At 37.2% G+C, this 19,974-nt stretch overlaps 2 protein-coding genes across 3 annotated transcripts in view; both read left to right on the forward strand.

The window, feature by feature from the left end:
• The window catches only part of strn4 (striatin, calmodulin binding protein 4), a 31,188-nt gene extending 28,331 nt beyond the window's left edge, over positions 1-2,857 (forward strand). Inside the window, exon 18 of the mRNA XM_067364846.1 lies at positions 9-2,857. The gene's annotated coding sequence lies outside the window, so the exon portion shown is untranslated. The remainder of the gene's footprint in view (positions 1-8) is intronic.
• Positions 2,858-4,861: 2,004 nt separating this feature from the next.
• Positions 4,862-19,974, forward strand: part of prkd2 (protein kinase D2) — a 48,788-nt gene continuing 33,675 nt past the window's right edge. For both annotated transcript variants that reach the window (XM_067364913.1, XM_067364914.1), the window contains exon 1: positions 4,862-5,767. In XM_067364913.1, coding sequence (XP_067221014.1) covers positions 5,441-5,767 — 327 coding nt within the window. In that variant the 5' untranslated portion in view covers positions 4,862-5,440. The remainder of the gene's footprint in view (positions 5,768-19,974) is intronic.

The raw sequence follows: 19,974 nt of genomic DNA on the forward strand, positions 1-19,974 counted from the left end.
CTTCTCAGGGGAGCCACCCTCACTACTGGGCCAAAAGAGTGAAACGCCGAATATCTGCACGCACACACACACACACACACACACTCAAATGAGGGGAACAATGTTCTACACATCACTGCCTGTGTAAAAGGCACACAACTCAATAACCCATCATTTTTTTATGCCTCACATTGTAATACAAACTCTAATCGCTTTCAATACTAATGAGTTTGCTGCTCTGGTCCTGATTTCAGTTTCAGACGACACTACTAACAATCTGCACAGCGTGTTGCGAAGGATGTCCAATCTGTTGACGGATGGACCACGCAAACACACACCTTAACGCAACACACACACCCTGGTTTTTAATTTCATGCTCGGTTTAGGTTGAGGATTTGAAGGCTCTCGGTAAACAAGACATTACCCAAGCCTGCGCATTTTCTCAATGTAATTTGCATTAGTGCTAATCTGTGAATTAATGTCCTCGCGTAACTGTTGCCTAGTAACGTGAGGTGATCGATGCATTTCATTCCAAAGACTGCTTTAGATGAGTTTTTTTTTTTGGTTTCGTTTCAGCTGCGAAGTACAACACAGCTTTACCTTTAGCCTCACAGCTAAGAGCCTTAGTATTTCAGCCTTTCATAATCACCTCCTCAACACATTTCATTGGTATGACAAGTACACCTTGAACTAAAACCAAACACATGTATCTGCATGTGTACATTTGTGACGGTGCCAGCACAAGCCTTTTGCAATCACCGTCTTCATTCATATCCAATCAGGTGGCATTATCCGTAATAGTCAGGTGACTGTTGAGTAGTGTATTTATTGTAGTGTTCGATATCAGTCGGAAGACTTTTTGGGAAGATCTGCAGTTGGATGAGAAACTAATTTCTGTATATAATCAAGATGCGCTGTACATAGCACACTTGTTTCACAACCTTGGTGCTAAGATCTCTGAATCAGGGACCTGTTCACGACGAGGGTCGTAAAGTATCAAATCTCGGTTGACCCCTGCCATTCCTCGGAGTCATCATGTACAGTTTTTTGGCATTTCGGAAATACAGCCAGTGTGTCGGGAATTTCAGAATACATCTGGTGTGCCGAAGTGGCTTTTAAGGTTTTGTCAGGGTATTTTTAAGACGGGCGAGAGGATCTTCGGTTGGCGATTGTTTCCAATAAAAATTGAAACAAACTGCAAGTCCCAGTTTTTAAGGACAGCTGTATTGTTGATTCTTGAGTTTTTGGACATCTGTGATCTTGACCTAAGTTCTACCTAAGAAATGGTGTTTTAAGTGACAAGAAATCTAGTTCCCCCACTTTACGGTTGAATTTTACCAAGAAGGTAAAATTACAGTGGTGGAACATAGCAGTTGAAAAGTCCCTTAGTTAAGCCAAGATAGGAGGTGTTTCATGGTAAAACAGCTCTCATTTTTAATTGAAATAAAAGTGGGGTGCCTTGCTTTTTGTTGGCTAAACAAGGAATCAAAATGCCACTCTGAAACTTGAGGGGGGCACCAATGTGAGATGAAGAATCTGATCTTTAGGTTTCTTCGTTGGAGGGAGCCTGGTCTTGGGCTCTGGAGATCGAAGGTCACATCATGTATTAGCCAGTTTCCGTTTTGCAGGGTTTATTTTTGTCCTTTAATGGTTTTCCTTGGTCATAGATGAGTGGCTAGAAGGCAAGTCAGAAGCGACAGAAAGACTGATGGGCTATAAAGAGCGCTTTAGCATAATGGAGCCATGTCAGTCCTTAACCAGACAGCCTCCGTCTAGAATCACTATCCATCCAACCCAGAAAATGAGGTTGGGGGTTTGGTCTTTGGCAAAAAGCGGTCTTGATTTGTGAGTTGGCAAGTGTAGAAAACCTCTTGGAGTAATTTTATTAATGGACAAGGTTATGTCTTGTGTCCTTTTGTATAATGACGAGACCACCATTTCATTTTGGGATGTTCGCCCAGTCAATGAATGTCACAACCACAGACATGCGTTCAGTGGAATCTCATAATCATTTGCTGCTTACCTCTTTTCCTAGAGACTTCGCACTGCTCACTAACGGTTAGCTTTATGCTACACTACACGTGTAGAATAACACAAACAGTTCGGTTCATCGACGGATTGCTGCATCGTTAAGTTCTCTTCCAAAGACTGCCGGTTGCATGGGTGTTTAGACGAGTCCTGCTGTCTCTTTTGTACACCTTTTTTCCGCACCCCTCGATGCAATACGAGTCTCGAAATTACAGTGACAAAACACATTCCTTACCGAGAGAGGACAAATCTGTGTAAAAAAAAAAAAAATGGATAGAAACCGAAAATGTTTATATGTTTGACAAGCTGCCGATGCAAACTGTAAGTTTTCCATTTTCTCACATATATGCTTTTCTTTACTAGACATATTATCATTATGATTACTAGTAATAAGGTGTAAGACGACAGTAGTACCTTTTTTGCTAGGCTTAAGAATTGCTTGTGATTGTGTAAAAGCCTAAACTGAAAATTGTATGGAAATTTAAGAAAAAAAAAAAAAGAAAATGTTTCAGTCCACAGCCAAGGTAAAAAGGACTTTTTGTTATGTGTTTTTATTTTTTAATAGCAATTTATCACTGTGTGATATTTTGTACATCATATTAAGCTGTATTCAAACTGTATCCTCTAACTACAAGGGATAAAAAAAAGACCAGCCTTTTATTTATTTTGTTTTATTATACATATTTTTGAACTGCTTTCTAGCTTGTATCAAATTACATCTTTTTCATTATTCCTGTTGATTTTTCTTTTCTTTTTTTTTTCTATTTCTTTTTTTGTTTATTCTGCAGGTCTTGTGTTGTATGTCATTAAAAAAAATCCAAAAACAACTAAATAAAAACATGGTTTTGTACAGAGATTTCATTCTTGTTTGGTCTGAACTCTTCTGTCTGAGAAAGTGTCTTTAGGTATGATTTTTTTTTTATTTTTTTTTTATTGATTGATGATCAGCATGTTTGGGGTCTGATATACAGTAGGTCACCTGGTCTGTATGAGGATAGTCAGAGGCCCTTTTTCCACCTGGTATTAAGATACATTATGGTCGAATTGATCACAAGTGGACGAGGGAGACACATACCCATTTTTCCACCTGGTATTTTAGTCCACTTTCAACCATTTCTGTCCTGATTTCTTCAAGGGGAGGATCTATGGGCGGGTAAATGTATGTTTTTTTTTTCCAGCTCTTTCAATCTAATGGACAAAATAAGCTTGAGCAATTTACATATGAACACGCACGGAGACAATGGAAAAACGCTCGGAGAGCATCAGCTTTAGTTTCTTCTCTGATAGCCGTAATACGCTGAACGCTGTGAAGAAATTAGGAATGGTGAGAGAACATTGTGCTTGGTACATTTTTTTTGTCTTCAAACCAAACTTGGGTCTTCAGCCGACAAAGTTTAAATCCCATCTGGTTAGCGCACTTCCCATAATGTTTACACACATGGTCAGTAGGCAGAGAGTAGGAGTTATTTTGCGGCTGTTCGAACACATTTGACCACATGAATGTTTCCACTGCGAATTCAATCCGGTCGAATGCGTTTTCGACTACCTTTTGGATTTGGTCAAAAGTGGACAAGCTCAAAATATTTTCACACTCCACTTCACATTTCATCCACTTGTGATCCGATAAACCAAAGTGCACCTTAATACTAGGTGGAAACAGGGCCAGGAAGTCAGATATTTAATTACAGAAATAAAATCATTAAATTAATTTTGTAAACATAGTACAGAATGACCATTTATTGAAACTAAGCTGCAAAATGGACTCCTGATTAATTTATAAAGACCAACATGAGCGGTCACATTTCAATGTTGGCAAAGTCTCTATTCTGAAGTTTACATAAACATTTAGCAGATTTGCAGTTAAATTGTACAGTCTTTCCTGGAAAAACTTTCCAAAAATATTGACATCTCCACTATAAAGGTCTTTTTTTGAATGAGAAAATTCCCTTCCCACAATACCTGCCACAAACTAGCAATAGCAGGTAGAAAGTCATGGTTCATGGATGTACTGTAGCTAAAGCATTGGTGAATTTAAATGTTTTTTTTGTTTGTTTTTTTTTGACAGATTCCATGACAATGTCGATTGGTAAGATTCCACCACAAAAAGGTGCCCCTTTAATCTGAAGGATTAGAGAGAAAGCCGAAAGCCCAGTTTTCAAAGATGTCTCGTGCAAGGTTCTAATTTAATAGAAAAACACAAAGGAGAAAAATGTGTTTTCAAAACATGAAACAATAAGAATATTTTCCTTTCTAGGAAGCTGAAATGTATTTTTTCACCATTGTTATTGTTTAAGCTAGCAAACTTACTTTTTTTTTTTTTTTTTTTTTTGATTTGAGTTCTCAGAGTTTTGTGACTAATTCAATATTGTTTCTTATCTGTGAACTCACACTCGTCCATTCAAGGGGAAAAAATGCAGAACTCCCACCTTTTGTAAAGTTAGTCTGGCTGTAGGATCACACGTGGGCTGGTTATTTAGTTGTGTTTATGCTACACAGATCAGATATTTGGTTGTCATGTGGGACTGGGCAAAGAGAGAGAGAGAATGAGTGAGTGACTGAGAAAGAGTACAAGTTAGTTTGGTGCCCCAGGCAAAAAGAGGAGGACAAAGTTGTTCCAGGGTGGGGGAGTAAACAAGCCAAACTGTTACACAAAGAGACGTAAAAGTTGAGAGGGAGGAAAGAAGGTGTATGTGGGACTGGGAGGAGACAGAAGTGGATATGTATGATCTCATAGAGCTTCTCATTTACAGCTCTCCTTCCTGCTGATTGGCCAAAAGACCTGTCAGTAACCTCACTTCCTCCTGGGCTCTGCGAGTTTCAGACAGTAGGGAGGTGGAGGCAGGGGGAGGAGGGAGTGTCCTCAGTAGTTTTCTCACTGAGGCACAGCAGACACGGCTCAACACGACAAGAAACTGAAACACTGCCTGACTTGCAAAGCAAGCCTAACCAGGAGCTCTCTCCGGCTTGTTTGCTGTACTCGGAGGCCATCTTGAGCAGACGGGCGTACTGCTACAGGCGTTTGTTTTGTTTTCTCATTTGTTACAGTTTCTTTTATGTCACCAGTGTGTTTCCTTGAAGTTTGGACGTGTGCCTATTCAAAGTTTCTTTGGAGTCGTGAGAGAACAGGAAGCGGGAGGAGGAGGAGGAGGAGGAGGGGATACTTAGTTTGAAAGCTAAACTTTATCTGCATTGCTCACCTGCTCCTTCTCTGGAATGAAAGCTGTATAGAGAACCTTTCCGTGAAAGAGAGGGCGAGAAGAAAGAAAGCGACTTCCTGGAAAGGGATCAGTTGTTTTTAAGCTCTAGAAGACACGGGACACACAGCAGGGACGGCCACTATTGATGAGCGAGTGACTGCTGGTGTGTGTAGGTGAGTTTGCTGCCTCACACTACCCAGTCTTATCTCTCTCTTGACTGTCTTTGACTCTTCAGCATGGCCAATGTCAGTCCCTTCATGTCTCCGGGACCCATGTCCCAGGTCTTCTTCCCCCCGGGTGGCCCATCTCCACCTGGGTCGGTGGTGATGCAACAAGGGACGCCGGTCTCTGTCCATACATCTCAAACCCCAGGGTTCGCTACAGTGGACATGGTGGTTGCCCCAGGTCCCGGCGGGGCATCTGGAATGCCGTCTGGGCCTCCGGCGCCAGCTGGTGTCTCCTTCATCATACAGATTGGGCTGACTAGAGAGTCTGTGCTTCTACCTCAGACTGCAGAACTGGCCTACGTCAAACAAATTGCTTGTTCAATTGTGGATCAGAAGGTAAGCACCACCCAGTACATTGTGCCTTGCTACTGTTTGCACTAGCACTTTTGCACAGCTCAAACGGAAGTTAAAAAGTTTTGAAGATGTGTATATGCCCTCAGAGTTTGTGTATTATGTTCTCCAGAGTTTGTCTTTTCTAGAGCAGTTTATATGTGGAAATTTAGTGGTTTACCTTGGGGTCTGCTAAAATGATTTTCAATAAAAGCCAGACTTCAAAGATTCGTCATTGTATTTTTTGATCATTTTAAATGGACTAAGAAGGGTGTCCTTTACTGGAACCCCCCCAAGTCCTTCACACCATGCATGCCAAAAATATTTCTTACGTAACTCACTGTGACCACAGAGATATGCAATGTATGCAGAACATGCTGTGGAAACGTATGGCAACTCTTATCCAAGTTGTCCACATAAATATCCCACACTGACCTCCATACATTGCTAATGAAGGCACTGATATGTCCATTAAACTGAAAACCTTCAGGTAGTCCATCTTACTTGGGTTGAGCTAAATCAAGCCCTTGAATCAAAAACTCAGATGCACATAATGTCCTAGTCCAGTCCAGAACCCATTCCTGCACTAATGGGACAAGAAACAGGCCAGCCAATTCGTGACTGCCCTTACCTCAAATCTGCATTAGGACCTAACAACAGATTTTATCAGCCAATCAGACTGTGAGATGATTCGATTATCAGATTTCCATGCTCTGGGCAGTGGCCAGGGTCAGCTTAAAAGGTTCAGTGGGAAGAGATTTTTTCCAGGAAGCATTTGTAGAATAGCACCATACCAGTAATCATGCTTTGCTCAAAGCCCCTTTTAGAGAGCTTTGCAATAACTAGTTTGAATTTCAGGCTTGAATTCTGTCCATGTGAAGGTATTGATCTGTACCTATAGGAAGGTAACTTGTTGCAAAAGTTGCCTTGGAAGGGAACCTACAGATGTAGTCATGTTTTAATCCTCAAAAAAAAACACATCAAGGGAAACTATGATTTTTTTTCCTTGAACTCACAAATCAGATGATTACAACAAGTCCTCTGTTGTGTCCTTTGGATTGGGAGATTTGTGAGCTTGGCTCCTTCCCTCATCTCCCCTTGGCTTCAGGCAGAGTGAGTCACAGTGTTCCCTCTCTGTTTATTCAAATGGCTCCCTCTGTTCCATAGGCACTTTTTTCCATTCACTTGGAGGGTAATGCGGCGGCATCACTCAGTTCCTCCCCCTAGGCTCAATTTATCCTCTTCTAGGACACGTTTTCCTTTCCATCACTCCCTAAAGAACTGCAAAATTGTTTGGCCATGTAATACATAATTAAAGCATCTATAGGGCATAAGACAAGGACAGTCTCCATTGATTAGATTGTCCCTTTTGTTCCTTGCCCAGCCTATTTTCCCTGCTGGTCCAACACGTAAGCAGTCCATTGTCCGTGGGATAAAAAGGAGGAAATGAAGCCTGTTTCCTCCCAAAGTAGGAGGCCACAGTGTGTCCTCCGCCTCTGAACCGCTCCCTTGGGCTTCCTCCAGGAGTTTGTTTTCTCACTGCAGGTTCACAGACAATGCAGTTACTTGCATCTCTGCACATCTCCTTATAACATACCTTCCCTTCACATATAGCTGTTTTTGACTTTCTTTTGAGTTTGAGCAATGACTTTAAAAAAAAAAAAAAGAAAAAAGAAAACGAGGTGTTAGGAGGAGTTTTGTATGTGGTTGGCAACAAAATAGGTGTCATGGTGTATACAGACTGAAAATGAAACAAATAGTTGGGGGTTAAGTCACATGTGTCATCTTCCCCTAGAGAGGAATGTGTGTGGCTTTATCTAGATCCCTGAAGGAGTGCATTCTTTGGAATGCCCGGATCACACCATCAATCTCCTGTTCACCCATCCAACAGGCCTCGTAGGCCTGGGGTGTTAATAGTAGAAAAAGAGCAGGTTTGTGGTTTCATTTTGAGTGGTTTGAACAAGTTAGCAAGAAATACCCTGTCCTCTTTAATATAGCGTATAATTATAATCACAGTGTGCAGCAAGCATGTGAGTCAGTTTATACTAAACAGAAGAAAGTTAAACAGTACAAAAATGTCATTCTTGACCTGTGTACCAAGATACTCATGCACTGGACTGCGACCAGTGTCGAACCGAGGTTATTGCCATCATAATTCCCACACACTGTAGATCCATTCTTGACCTATAGGTTAAAGAGGTTGGATATCAGAGGGTGTTTCCCCACTCCTGAGGGAAGAGGACTTTTTAGGACTCTCATGTGGAAATATCAGCAGCTGGTGTAAAATCACTACTCGTTTGTTTTCTTACAAATGTGGCCACTATAAAGCACACAGTGTCTGGTATCAGGGGAGTCACAGGTAATTCTGCACCGTGCAACTCCTATGTACTATAGTCCTCTCACTCCTGCTCATTTGCATGGCTGCAGAGAGTCTTTGCATGGAAGGACCGTATTTCCTGGTTAAGTTACCGCTTTGCACCAGCCACCATTTGACTATACAAAACACACATTTGGTCGAGTGCTTATCGTCAGGAAATGAATGACAAAAGAGAAAAGACCAGAGAGACAATTTTCGACTTCTTGTTTTGTTAGGGATATATTCTTATGAGCTGAGTTGAAAGCTGTTTTGCATTTAATCTCAATGTCAAAGATTTAGATAAGAGTTGCTGGTCCTTAGATAAGAAGAAATCTGCTCAATTTCTTCTTTGATTTGATGTAGAGTGAACTCCGTGTTTGATCACAGACTCATTTTAATATTAATAATAACTTTTTTATGTTATGTATTATTTTAAGAATATATAAGTCTATAGATAGTATACAGCAACTGAAATTAGAAATGTAAATAAGAATTTTAATTGCAAAATAAATAAATGAATAAAACTATTGTGTGGCAATGTAATGGCAATTCACTGGCCCCAATTACAAGATTAGTTAATGTGAAATTCCTTGCCTGAGACTTCACTGTCAGCACCAAACAAAAATACTTTTTCAGGTGCAAAATAAAATAAAATAAAAGTATGGTGTGGCAAATGTAATGGCAATTTACTGGCCCCAGTTACAAGATTGGTTATTGTGAAATAGCTGTTTCGTGTCTAAGATACTTCACTGTCAAAATCAAACAAAAACACATTTCCAGGTGTCAAATATAATTGGTTTCTCAGTGGTACTGTACAGTTCCAGCGGCAGATCACTTTCCTCAGACAGGATTTTCTGGCATACACATTTACACTTCCTTTGTAGTTTTCCCCATCATATAGGCTATTATGAAATCCAATATCATTATCCCTTGTTTGTGTTATGACTTATAAGCTGTCTAACTTTGGATTATGGAATATGATTATGGTGCAAACTTTGATAAAACAGCCTATTATTTTAGGCCACACCAAAATTGTCATATTCTGAGTGTACTATGTAAATACCATTGTGAATACCAATGAATGGCGATCATGGTGTTTGTCAAAGTACTGTAAGTACTGTAGCATATGCTGTGATGTCAATTCACCAAAAGCCAAGGTATGGCGAAGTCTGATGATGTCATCAAATCTTACTCCCTCGAAATGATGAAAAAAGTGTATGTGTGTGTAGCACGTCCAATGATGAATCATACATAGCTTTGATCATAACCAAGCAAATTAGACAGTTATAGACCACTGTTTTAAGAATGGACTTTCAAGTACTTCACACAACTTTTTCCAGCACTTCAAAGATGTTATTTTTAATGTGATGACCAAAAACAATTTTTGTTTATCCTTCAAAAATTGATCACATTTGTAAAACTAAGTTTCATGATAAAAGAAAACCTAACACTTGGTGAAATACAAACACGTTTGTTTTAAAATAACAAAAATACACGAAATTACCACTATAACCAGTAGATGGCTGCACTTATTGTCTTATTAGCAATTTTCACTTCCTAACATAGTTTTTTTTTTCAAACCTCTTGCTTTTTCATTTAATTTTTAGAGATTATCTTTGTCACTTTTTGTACTGAAGTGTGAAGTATATATTTGCAGGAAAGGTCACAAAGTCTCATGAAAAACAAAAACTTTTATTCAAATTGCGAATGAAATTAGACACAGAGTAAAGACAGCTTCCTTTACAATCAATGAAGCTGTCGGTTCAGTCTAGACTAAAAGTCACAATGAATCTTTTATTTACATCGTGTCCACTTTGTTATAATGAGAGGATTTGCGCATGTAAAATATAGTAAACTTGCGCTAAACATAAACTGCCGTTTTGAACGATATTGAACTAATTCTCACTACCGTTAACTTAAGCACCTTTGATTGGTGATTATTTTCAACAGAAATGCCTGTGATTAGCTACAATACTCAACGCTGCAAAATCAAGTTGTAAATAGACACATTTGCAGCACCGTTGAACTCATGTGTCACAAATATAACAACCAGATTGCTTTAATTTACTTGCTTTTCTCTTTTATTAAACAATTAAAAATTGTTACACATATTAATATAATACTGTTACACCTGCAATTAAAATATTTCTTTACATTGACCAGCCGCTATACCCTGCCATACCCAATTGACGCCCCTGAGGATGTGATACGGTCGTTGTACCATAGTACAGCCACAGTAAGTTTGTGAAAGTATAATGACATAATGCGTACTATGTGACATATATTAGCTTTCACTGGTCAGTTCAAAAAGAGAAAACAAACAAGTTAGAAACAAAAGCAAACTTTTGTTTTTGTCTAGCTGGGAGTTGGAAGTTGGAGGTGTGTCCAGATTACTCTTTCAGTATGTTGGGTGCTCAATTATGAGGTCACAGATGGTTTCTGTTACCCGGGGCATTATGGCTCACCCATTTCACCATAGTTTCCACCAAAATACCACAGTTAACAGTGATTGTTGCTACAAAAAAACTTGGTGTTAGCACAAAATTAATCAATTCTTAAAGCTTCTTAGAATGTTTGATGACTATCTCGTAAATTTATTATGAAGTAGTAACAACTAGAACTTTACTAGAGCGGTTCTATAAGTAGCCGTTGAAATAATAGGGTGTTGTGGCTAGTTTCCAGGGTGTTGCTAGATTGTTGTGCTGTTCTTTATTTCTTATTTACTGTACTATAGATGTCTATATCATGTTTAATATTTAAAAGCCATGCTGTGCAAGAGCTTCCGCCAGACAAATGACATCAACTTCATTTTTAGTCCGTTTTTTTTTTTTTTTTTAGCACACGTCTGTTAGTTCTAAATAACAACATTATATTTGATGTTAACTCAGTTCAGCACACAGACACACAAACGCTGCTCTTTGTAAGGCTTTAATTCCATAGTTGGCACACCTTTTGGTTTTGAAATGTGTTGTTTAATGCCATGCTGTTAGTAAATCAGTATGTAATTAATCCCATTAGGATTATATTCTTTTCAGACCAACCATGGTTTGTAGTTGGTTTCTTTAGAAGAATGGAGATTTTGTATTGTAATACAAATCAAAGCAGCTTAACTTCACCATAAAAAAAAAAAAAGCATAAATGAGTGGAACGAGGTGTCAGGCTCTCATGTGCTTGGATTGACTGTAATGTAGGACGGTGTGAACGTTAGACGTGGGTGGAGAGTGCATGCGATTTTGGAGAAGGTGGAGCAGTGTGTTAGTGCATGTATTTGTGTAAGAACAGAGGTTTTGTGTTTAGTGTTTCCAAGCCGGTTTGCTGCAGAAAGTTGAATGGGTGGGTTACCACAGTGGGTAAACACATGATCTCAGGGTGAGGAGAGAAGTCTGGTTCCAGTCACACTGGCAGACGAGTATTTATGTGTGTGTTTTTTAAATGCTGAGCTCAAAAAAAGTACAGTAGTATTACCTTGTTTTTATGGACATGTGCTATGACACACTATGGTAATAATTCAGAGCCATTGTAACTATATCCCTTGTGAAAAAAATCACTTTTAAAAGGAGTGTTTATTACAAAAATAAGAATGAACTGAATTTTAACTGCAAGTTAATGAAAATAATTGTATATGCAATTATCTGAATTTTAGAGTGATTTTTTGACCCACTGAAGTAGCACTTTAAATAATAATAATAAAAATAATGTTATTGTCTTTGAAATATGGTTAAAATGTACTGCCATAAAGAACTTATATAATTTAAATATATTTGTAATTACATATTTATAATTATAAAGTTGCAATTTAGTGCAATTATATTATATAAATATATATTAAACTTAAATGTATTTTCAAATAACACACTACAGTTCCAATTCTAATCAAGTACTTTACATGGGCTTTAGTATGTTAATGTACTAATGTACTACTTTACATATGTTTAGTATGTCAACACATCAACTTGAAGAAGAAGAAGAAATTTTATTGACATTATAATAACATAACAAAATTTGTTAAGTAGCTCTCAGAGACCAGCAGCATCGAGAAAACAAAAAGTAGAATCCACAAAGTAAATAATTACAATATAAATATCACATTATATGCAAGTTATATATATATATATATATATATATATATATATATATATATTCACATATATATATTCACACACATTCACATATATATATATATATATATATATATATATATATATATATATATATATATATATATATATATATATATATATATATATATATAATATATATACAGAGGAATTGAATAGTGCAAACAATGCAGTGCAAACAGCTAGCCAAAGTATCAGTACATTAGCAGCAACGCTCAAGTGTTTAACTGTTCAATTTCCATTCTCCCACAAGTGTGTGTGTATATGTATGGGAAAAGGGTGTGATACATGCTACAGCTCTGGGGAAAAAGCTATACTATACCCTACTGAAGGTAGGGTAGGCAATGTTTTTTCACAAACACTCTTTATTAAGGTTGAAACTGTCTTTACATCCTGATAGCAATCCATAATAGAAGTGGTCTAAATGTTAAAAACAAATGTACATATCTTCTGTTCTGTGTAAGTCTCAGGACCAAAACATTTTTGTCCAATCATTGAATTCGGTCTGAATGCAATATGTCCTACCTGGCTGTGGACATGCATAGGCTACCTCCGCGCACCAAGCTCGCGCAGACATCACTGCAAACATTATATGTAGAGTTGTAGCGCTGCAAACAAACGTAGGCCACCTTTTACAGTTCCTCCTGATCCAAAACCTCGAGCTTATGCTAAATACTCACCATTTTTTTTTTATTCAGTATTAACAATACAATACAACAACATCTGTTTATGCCAGGGTTGATACACAAAATACACTACTAAAATAGACATACAAGACAAACAATAACCACAACATAAAATAGAAATAAAAAGAGACCAAATTACATGAAAGGATGCAAATTAAACATATTTAGAGAGTACAAAATCGGTCTTAATAGCCTTTCTATTTTTAAGACCTCTTACAGTGGTGTGATATTGTTTTAGCTCTACTAAAAGGTGTTCAAAATTTGGTTTGGACTCTGCCCATTTCTTCTTATGAATATGGAATTTTCCTAAGACTAAAAACAATTGGACAAAAAAAGAGAAATCCTTATCTGTTCCACCATCTTCAAAGTAAATAAACACATCTTTTCTCCTCAATGTTAAAGTTTGTCCAGTGTTACGTCTTATAGTTTTCAACATCTCTCCAAAATATCATAATACTCACCATGTCGTAACCGTAATTAAGAGATGGCAACCCGTGACGTTCCATCCGAAGCTGTTCAGGTTCTCAGACTCGAATTTATACATTTCTATGGCAACACTGTCAACGCCGAAATGAATCTACAGCAGTATAAGCAAAGACCCTTTAAGACAAGTCATTTCACTCGGCGGCCATCTTTGCAGCTCCTATCTCTTTAAACGGGGAAACAAATTCTCCAAAGCTGTTTGCCAAGCTTTCGATTAAATTTCATATTTTAAATCACCAACGAAATCTGACAACAACCATCTCATAAATTTTGTTTCTACACGTTCGAATAAAGACAAAAAACTGTATTTTTCAGGCTGGACGAAGCGAATGCGCAGTCCTAAATGCGCGTCTCTTGTGTCTCATTTCGGAGGCGCGCGTCTGACTGTTTCTATAGGAACCAGAGCTTCTAATAACGGTTGCTGCAGTGACCCGTGACTTTACCAATCGGCGTTGGCTCTTATTTAGAAGGTAGGACTTATTGCGCGTTGCACTTTCTCCCATTCAAAACAATACGAGTGACACTTCTTGTGTTATTCTAGTCTTTGGTATAAGTCAGAGCTCTGTAAGTTGTTTTCGTTCATTATTGTTTTTCATGTGTTTTGGAGAGCTTATTGAAGGGAGGGTGGGATCTTATGTTTTCAAAGCTAGCTTGCCATTGCTAGGCTGTGCAAAATTGCCTACTCAAAACTTTGTGTACTTTTTTAAAGCATGACAAACATTGATTTAAAATGTACTGTAGTGTAGACGTGTACTTAAGTGCGTTATAAACATATTCATGAAAGTGAACTCTCTTTAAGTACACTTAAATTACCTTTTATTTCATTAATATATTATCTGCAGGTACAGTTTTTTTTTTAAGTACACTACAAGTGCACATTTCAAGTACACTTATTTTACACAAGAAATATCAAATTTCCATGATAGTATTAGCATCAGATAGCCTACCATCACTGTATCATTTTGACACATTAAGGTTCTTTTATGTGTGTCTAGGTTTAGGAATAAAAAATACAGTTCTAATAGTTCTGATTTCATGGCATTTATGTACTGCTTCTTTTCAGTTAATTGGTAAAAAAGACTCAAGAATCAGTCACAACTTCTTCAAAAGTTCTAAAAGAATCTTAAGAATTTATATATATATATATATATATATATATATATATATATATATATATATATATATATATATAAACTTTTCAATTCTCTTCCATTTCCATTAACTTCTATTTTTTTCTGTCTAAAGTAATAAAGTCCTGACTATGGCTCTGGGGATCAATGTGGCATTCCTGTTGGCTTACCTGCCTCATCACCCTGACGCCTGGGCCACAAAAGACCATTTCAGCACGCTGGAGCACATACTCATTTAGTCCCCTCGCCAAGTCCCCTCCGCCCCCTTCTCCCCTCCGCTTGCCAGCCATGCCTCTCATGTTACCGTTCACTTGAATAAAAAAGGGCTGCTTTGTTTTCCGAGCCCTTGCTTCAGCCCCGGGCCGTGCACAGAAAGTGAGTTTGTGGGCTTAATGAAATCACTCTGTCTGTGTGTGTGTGTCTGCAACGTGTGTGATTTTTGCATCTAAACCAACATGTTGAGTTCAGGAGGTAGACGGCTCCGGTTCCACTTTCAGACACTGTTGTTTTTGTTGTCACTGTGCAGTTGAAGACTTTGAAAGTGGTTCAAAATCACATTGACTGTGTTAAAGGTAGGGTAGGCAATTGTTTTATAAACACTTTTTGTTATACTGGTTGAAACTCTCTTCACATCCTGATAGCAATCACTAATAGAAGTGGTCTAAATATTAAAACGTACATATATCTTCTGTGGAAAACACAGGACCAAAGATTTTTCGTCATGTTGACTGGCAGGTAGGACATTTGGAACGAATGCAATGATACGATGCCTGTCATGTTTATTGAACATATATGATGTATATATGAACATGAGGCTATGCAGAATTGTAGACAGACAGTCACAGAGCGTCAGCAACCACCTTTTACAGTTCCTCCTGAACCAAAACAACAAGCTTATAAGCTTATATTAAACGTCCTCCGACTCGGATTTATGTGTTTCTATGTCACCACTGTTAACGCTGAAATGAATCTGCAGCAGTCAGGCGGTACAAGTCAGAACTCTGTAAGTTGTTTACATTCATTATTATTATGATGTTAATGTGCTTTGAGACATGAGGTAATTTAACGGCGTCTCTCATTTCATAACACTTTGCAGACGCTGCTGTGTGCGTTTGTGTGTTTTAAAGGAGGCGTGGCTTTGGAGAGCGGGATCTTGTGCTTCAAAGTTAGTTTGCTACTGCTAGCCTGTCTGAAATTGCCTACTCTACCTATAAATAGAGCAAAATTGATAACACAACCTAAATTAATATTCAAGCTCTATTGATAGTATTTGCTATGCTGTTACAGAAAATTCCTTCAGTTACAAAAACAAAACTTGCTTACAGTAATACACTGAAAGTTGTAGGGTTTTGAGGGCAAAAATGTGCATGATACATTTTCTCATTAAAAAGCTTCTATTAATTAATCTATACCAAAATGTGTTGTATTTTAGCTGTAGTTGTCTGAATGGTCTTTTTATCTTATCTAGATGCACTTCTGGTTATGCATTCCCAGCATAATTTCCTTTGAGTGGCATTCGTTTCATGGAAAAGTGTTGCACAGATAGGCAAACCATGTAGTTATGTCCCTTCTTGACATCTTTGCTCACATTTTATGAAAATTACCGGGTTTACTGGTTTTTAACACTCATGAGAATTTTGACGTAACTGTATGGGCAGGGTAGGATAGTGACTACGCTATATTTAGCTTGTTTAAACTATGTGTGTAATTGTATTTAACAGTTTTTCTAGTATATAACTGCTACTTAGACTTCCATTTTAAATGCATAATGTGTAAACACACTTTTTGTTGGTTTTTACAAACCATGACGAGTCAGAATAATGTCTGTAGTGACAGACAGGATGCCACAGATGCTATCAATAAAGTTTCATTTAACCTGGAATATTATGGTAATTAGGGTTCAGTTTGGAAAACATAAACAGTCGGGTTTATTTTAGCTATGGTGCTCATGTGAGTGAGTATGTCTTAGACACGTTAGTATTTTCACAGAAAATAATGGTTTTAAAAGGCTTTACAGCATTTCACAAGTGCCTACAACTTTCCACAGCACTGTAGCTTTGCATTATTACAATTAATGGCAACGATTAATGACACTACAGCAAAAGATATAAATAACTTGTTTAAAAGCATTTTTTGGGGTGAAAATACTAACGTGCCTAAGATTTTTGCACAGTGTTGTATATCAATTATAATGCTGTAGCAGTAGTTTGATAGCACTTTTCAGTTAGTATGAAAATATCATTGGTATTTGGAGTAGTCCTGCAGGCTGCCATGCTCTACGTAATGGCCCTAGCCATGTGTGGAATGTAAATTTGGCCTTTACACCTTTTTCCATTACACAGATGTTCACCTTTGTTATTATATGCTATCTACTCGTGACTCAAAGGAAAGTAGTCTTAAACCACATATACGCTAAACTAAACAAAGAACCAGTAAAATTGGTACCTCCACAAACCTTTCCTTCCTTGCCCTCTTGAACTTGCGAGAACACAAACAGGAAGTCAGGCTCTTAACGCTGATATTCTACATAAACATCACAGGAGTTTTACCATGTCTTACAGGCTTACTGATCCGTGGTCTGCTGTTGCTTTTGCGGTAGTTGAGTTTATAAGAAAACCCCATGAAGATCCAATGAAATGGTTTGACAAACACAATTGTCTTTCCCGTCGTGACGTATTTCCTGCTAAAACAGGAAGTTGGGGCAGAACTTATTGAAGGACTCTTTCTGTTTTGAATAGTTACAGCCATCATTTGCTACATGCTATTGCTGTTTGTAGATGACATTTGAAAGCAGTTGTTCTAGAGATTGTAATATTAGAGATGTGCATATGTAAATTATAAGTATGTTTGCTTTATTGATAGAGAGATAAAATGTAATAATTGTGTGTATCTGCTAAAAGTTTGCTTTGTTATCTTTTTTGAGTGCACCAGCATTAGCTTGCTATTACAGCTAAATAGATTTATAGTTTGTCTAAAATCCACGAAAGATTGATTTTACAGGGTCTTTGATTGCTTTTATGTCCTTATGAAACAATGTACTTTTATCTCCCCTTTTACTTTAGGATACTTGCAAAAAGAGTACTGATTATGTATATAATATACTTAAGTGCAATCCAGTTTACCAGATGCTAAATGTGCTTAAATAGCGCTGTGCTGTGAGTATTTATATTGACTGGTTGTCAAGCGCCAAAAAGTGCATCCTTTTATTTTACCCTTGTGAAAAAAGTACACTTTGGCATGCTTTTGAATACACTAATATACTTAAGTGTGATCTGAATGTAATGTATTTGTACACTTAAATGCATGTTAATTGCAATTCAATGAAAATGTATTGAAGTTAAAAGTTAAATGCAGTTAGCTGTGTTGTTTAAGCTACTTAAGTAGGACTTGAATACACCTATATATGTAATTGTCTTTAAAATATGGTTAAAGTTACTGTTGAATACTTACAAGCATGATAAACTAAAATGTAATTTCTCTAAAACATGTAGGCCTATGCCATATATTAAAATATATTTGCAGTTACACATTTGCAATGATGGACTTGCTATTTAGTAAATTTAAAATATAGTTAACTGGAAATGTATCAAATAGCACTCATAATGAATTAATTTACATGTGCTTTACTGTAGTATGTTAGTCAGAACATCAAAATACACTCTAAATGCTGGGTGTTTCAACCCATGGTTGAGTCAAATTTGGACAAACCCAACACTTGGGTTTAAAAATTTAATTTAAAAATGTAAAAACCAATGGTTGGTTTTGTCCATTTGACCCAACTATGAGTTGAAACAACCCAGCATTGTGTAAGAGTACTTCTTTAAAGCATGACAAAAGATTATTAAAACAGTGATTTTAAAAAAGAATATAAAGTAAAAAAAAACATAATTTTGACATGATTACTAAGGGCACTTTTAAAAATGTACTTAGGAATCATAGTGATGAAAGTGTACTCTCTTTAAAGGGTTAGTTCACCCAAAAATTAAATTCTGTCATTAATTACTCACCCTTATGTTGTTCCACACCTGTAAGACCTTCGTTCATCTTTGCACAAATTAAGATATTTTTGATGAAATCTGATGGCTCAGTGACGCCTCCATTAACAGCAAGATAATTAACACTTTCAGATGTCCAGAAAGCTACTAAAAACATTTAAAACAGTTCATGTGACTACAGTGGTTCAACCTTAATGTTATGAAGTGACGTGAATACTTTTTGTGCTCCAAAAAAACAATTCACATTAACTGTTTTAAATACATATTTAGTAGCTTTCTGGGCATTGAAAGTGTTAATTGTCTTGCTGTCAAAGGAGACCTCACTGAGCCATTGGATTTTATCAAAAATATCTTAATTTGTGTACCAAAGATGAACGAAGGTCTTACACGTGTGGAAAGACATTTTTGGGTGAACTAACCCTTTTAGTACACTTAAGAAGCCTTGATTTGAATAATATATTATCTGAAAGTACACATTTTAAAAATATAATTTTAATATAAGTGCACAGTTAAAACAATTAAGTGCACTTCTTTTTCACAAGGGTAGTTTCTTTAAATGGTCAGCTACTTTACTAGCTGTTCAGATTTGCATAGCAAAGAACTCCTTTAGTTTTTGCGTATGCTGTAGGGGATTGCCTATTGCACAAGTGGACAATAGGGTGGAGGAATAGAAGAAAAGAGTAAAACTCAGTAGAATAGAATCTTTTATGCTATTGTGCTCCTGCTGACCTCACTTGTATTTGTTGTGAATCAGCTACTGACATCACCCGTTTATTGCGTCATCTCTTGCGACGGGGAATTCTCATTCATTCCTGTCTCTCAGGTTTTTGAACCGTGCCTCAGAGGAAAAAAAAAAATGAAAGAAAAAAAACTTGGCATTTCAGATAGGTTTCTCAGCTTGGAGGAACTATGACATCACGCGACCCAAAAATAACCTGACTTGCGAAAAGCATTTGTTCCATCACGCACAAACACAAAGGCTGATATAATGCCCGCACTAAGCCAAGCATTTGCCGGCCTCTAATGAGTGTAGCCTGTTGACGTCTTTACACAATAATTGCCATGCCATCATTTCATTTAACGTAAATATCTGCCAAAATCCTTGGGAAGTTTTTGTTTTAGCTAGAGACAGAAGACTATTTCGAAGGTGATGACGGTGGACGGCTTATGAAGTTGCAGCCAAGGGTGTTGTCTCAAACATTGTATTGCGTTATTCATTTTATGTTATTTTTACGATGAGCCTTTTGACTATGTCTCTTCCGAGTGCTGTTTGTAACATTTTAAAAACATATGCATGCCTGCCCTCCAAACATTAAGCAGCCACAGTCCAGTTTCCGTTTATTCAAATTTCTATGGTCACAATGGAACAAATGCTTATAGGAGAACTGTTTTTAAAAGGGTTATCTTTATGAAATGGTAAGTGTATAAGCTGTACTGACTGGAAA

The sequence above is a fragment of the Chanodichthys erythropterus genome, chromosome 17 (assembly GCF_024489055.1).
Source record: "Chanodichthys erythropterus isolate Z2021 chromosome 17, ASM2448905v1, whole genome shotgun sequence".
Taxonomy (NCBI): Eukaryota; Metazoa; Chordata; class Actinopteri; order Cypriniformes; family Xenocyprididae; genus Chanodichthys; species Chanodichthys erythropterus.